At 67.0% G+C, this 3580-nt stretch overlaps 2 protein-coding genes across 2 annotated transcripts in view; one reads left to right on the top strand and one right to left on the bottom strand.

The window, feature by feature from the left end:
* EMIHUDRAFT_114388 (hypothetical protein) overlaps positions 1-1738 on the bottom strand; it is a gene marked incomplete at both ends in the record, with an annotated part of 4894 nt that extends 3156 nt beyond the window's left edge. The window contains one exon of the mRNA XM_005780429.1: positions 1470-1738. Coding sequence (XP_005780486.1) covers positions 1470-1738 — 269 coding nt within the window. The remainder of the gene's footprint in view (positions 1-1469) is intronic.
* Positions 1739-2513: 775 nt separating this feature from the next.
* EMIHUDRAFT_59557 (hypothetical protein) lies at positions 2514-2852 on the top strand (the record flags this gene model as incomplete). Its single annotated transcript, XM_005780428.1, has 1 exon — positions 2514-2852. A coding segment is annotated over one exon (339 nt), but the record flags the coding sequence as incomplete, so codon positions are not given.
* Positions 2853-3580: the final 728 nt, after the last annotated feature.

Here is a 3580-nt window from a genome sequence, read left to right as displayed (position 1 = left end):
CGCGCAGTCGTGCGCATGGCTCATCAGAGTGGGACAGAGCGCGCTGCACTTCGAGCAGCAGCAGCAGCAGTCCAAGCGTGCACAGTGGCGGGAGGAGAAGGGTCGTGACAGGGACATGGGGCGCAAGACTACCTCGAGGGCAGTGACAGAGTGTAGTCGCAGGAGGTGGTGGGAGGCAGAGCAGTGGGAGGCAGTGGGGCGGCGTCCGGGGGGCGGGGGGGGGGGCGAGGGTATCGCGGGGCGAGCGTGCGGGGGCCTCTTCAGGCAGGCAGCAGCCCCCAAGCGTTCAGAGGGCATGCACGCGGGAGAGAGGAGGCGCAGGTTCCGAGACGGTTCCGAGACGGTTCCGAGAAGGTTCAGAGGGCATGCACGCGGGAGAGGGGCGCGGGCGGCGGCGGCGATGGCGTGAGGCGGCGAAGATGGTGGATGGCGGCGAAGATGGTGGAGGCGGCGAGGGAGGCAGCAGCGAGGGAGGCGGCGGCGAGGGAGGCGGCGGAGAAGGAGGCGGCGGAGAGGGAGGAGGCGGAGAGGGAGGAGGCGGAGAGGGAGGAGGCGGAGAGGGAGGAGGCGGAGAGGGAGGCGGCGGAGAGGGAGGCGGCGGAGAGGGAGGAGGCGGAGAGGGAGGAGGCGGCGAGGGAGGAGGCGGAGAGGGAGGAGGCGGAGATGGAGGGCGTGGCGAGGGAGGAGGCGGGGGAGGGGTTGGCGGGGGCGTCGGCGGAAGTGAGGGTGGAGGAGAGAGAGAGACCAGACTGTGTCCCGGACGCGTCCATGGACGTGTGCTCCTCCTGCTGCCGCGCGAGCCGCGCCAGCTCGGCACGCTCCGAGCAATCTCGGGTAGCCTCGGGCAGCCTCGGGCACTCTCGGGCACTCTCAGCCGTGGCCGAAAGACGGACAAGGCGGGCGCGGGGACGGAGAGAGGAGGCGAGAGCGTACAGGCGTGGGGTACAGGCGTGGGGTGCGGGTGAGACGGGCGCTGGCTGGCGAGGAGCCGGGGGGGCGACGGCCGACGTGCGGCGCGAGGGAGAGAGGTGGTTCGGAAGGGTTGTGCCGCGCGAGGTAGCGGAAGCCCCGTCCTTGTGGGAGGGGTGGGAGATGGCGGGCGGGCGGAGGGGCGGGGGGCAACGGTGTGCGGGCCTGCGGCAGCGGCGGAGGCGCCGAGTACGACGGCGCCCGCGGCCTCGCCGAGCGCGAGCCGTTCGAAGGCGCACGCAGCGCAGGCGGCGCCACCTGGGGAAGAGAACGGCGCGCTGCCGCGTCGAGGGCTGCGGGCCGGTCCCAGGCTGGGGGGGGTCGGGCGGCGGCGCGCGCCCGCGGGTTGGAGGAGGCCGGCGCGGGCTCGACGGCGGGGAGCGTCGCCCGCTTCGTCCTGCGCGACCACCGGCGGGGCTCAGATGTGGGCGCGGGAGGAGAGACCCTTTGAGGGGGGCGTCGCCGGTGCGGCGGGTCGTGAGGGCGGGAGAGAGACGCACTTGGGCGCGAGCTGCGCCGGCGTGAGCGGCTCCCCGGAGGCGAGCAGCAGCGCCTGCCGCCGGCTCTCGGCGTACTCGCCGCGCGGGCCGTGGTACACCTTGTACGAGCGGCCCGTCTGAGTCGTCCGCTGTATGACGACCCAGCCGGGCAGGTCCGCGTCGACGCCGGGCGGCGGGCTCTGCTGACGGGGTCCAGGACTTGGTGGCGGCGGCCGGTGCTGCTGCGGCGGCGCGATGTCGGGCGGTCTGAGGGGCGCGCCACCGCCCATCTTGCGCCGCGCCGAGTGAGCCCCCTGGGCTAAATAAACAAATCAAGGCCCGACGAGGCTCCATAAGCGCCCGCCGGTGTTAAAATGGCGGAGAGAGAGAGAGAGAGAGAGAGAGAGAGAGAGAGAGAGAGAGAGAGAGAGAGAGAGAGAGAGAGAGAGAGAGAGAGAAATGGCGGTTGCTGCCCGCTTGCTCGCGGCGGCGGTGGTGCTGCTGGCGGCCACAACTACTCGAAGATAATACGAGAATACGCAAGGGTTGGCTTTGAGCAGTGCAGCGAGTGTGTGGTCAAGCGTGGGAGCGGCGCGCGAGCACCGGATTTTTTTGCTGTGCGACTCGAGTTGGGGACAATGATGAGTTGTCAGTTGGGGCGCGAGACGCGCGGGACAGTGTTGGAGGCGGCCAGTGAGGTAGGGTTGGCTTTGAGCAGTGCAGCGAGTGTGTGGTCAAGCGTGGGAGTGGCGCGCGAGCACCGGATTTTTTTGCTGTGCGAGTCGAGTTCGTGGCCGGTGCGCGGGAAACTCGCCGAAAACCCGCGCAGCCGGCCGATTGTACGACCGAGGTCGCTGATTGTACGACCGAGGTCGCAGAGCCTTGGCGACGCGACGCGCACGTCGCCAAGGAGTTCGTAAAATGTCAGAGTTTTTTTTTTCGTTTCCAGCGATGGGAGCGGCAGGTGGTGGGGTCGCCGCGTCGTCGTCCCCGGCCGCTTCGTCGTCGTCGTCCGATCCCCTCGCGGCGCTGCGGAACAACCCGCAGTTCAACGCCTTGCGGCGCCTCGTCCAGTCCAACCCGCAGATGCTGCAGACCGTCCTGATGCAGATCGGGCAGGAGCAGCCCGAGCTGCTGGCGGCGATCAACAGCAACCAGCAGGCGTTCCTCGAGATGATGAACCAGCCTATCGAAGAGGGGAGCGACGCGGGTCCTTCCTCTTCGGGTTCATCGTCCGCAGGGGGGCCGCCGCCTAGGGCTACCACGATCCGCTTGACGGAGGATGAGAGGGCGGCCGTCGAGAGGCTCATCTCGCTCGGCGGTTTCGACCCTAACATGGTGGTCCAGGCCTACCTTGCATGCGACAAGAACGAGGAGTTGGCAGCAAACTGGCTCTTCGATAACTATATGAGTTATTAGGGACCAAGGCGAAGAACCGATTGCGGTGTGAAGGACCGCAGGTTAGGGACCGATCGCCGCCGCTCACGCCAGCGGACGGTCGTCGTCAGTGATGTTAGCTACGCCACCGTCTACCTCGTGCGACATGCCGGCTCGCCGGCATCGAGCGAGCAACGTGTTCGACCGAGCGGCTTGCTGTGCGGGCGGCTTCTTGTGGCTGCTGGCTCTCGTCGAGAGCGTTTTGCGGCCCGGCGGGTGGGAGAACATGTTTCGTCTGTTGTGTCACTGTGTACGTCACATTGGTCTTGATAACAAGCACGGTTGATCCGTCGAAGCGATACACTCGTTCCTATCACGCTGTGCGACGGTGTATCATTCACTTTATGCCACCGTTGCGTATCCTGATATGCGACCTTATCCTAAAGTGAATGATACACCGTCGCACAGCGTGATAGGAACGAGTGTATCGCTTCGACGGATCAACCGTGCTTGTTATCAAGACCAATGTGACGTACACAGTGACACAACAGACGAAACATGTTCTCCCACCCGCCGGGCCGCAAAACGCTCTCGACGAGAGCCAGCAGCCACAAGAAGCCGCCCGCACAGCAAGCCGCTCGGTCGAACACGTTGCTCGCTCGATGCCGGCGAGCCGGTATGTCGCACGAGGTAGACGGTGGCGTTACTAACATCACTTGACGACGACCGTCCGCTGGCGTGAGCGGTGGCGATCG

Source organism: Emiliania huxleyi (genome assembly GCF_000372725.1).
Source record: "Emiliania huxleyi CCMP1516 chromosome Unknown EMIHUscaffold_215, whole genome shotgun sequence".
In the NCBI taxonomy this organism is placed as follows: domain Eukaryota; phylum Haptophyta; order Isochrysidales; family Noelaerhabdaceae; genus Emiliania; species Emiliania huxleyi.
Note: the sequence above shows the minus strand (reverse complement) of the source record. Positions and strands in the feature narration are given on the sequence as shown.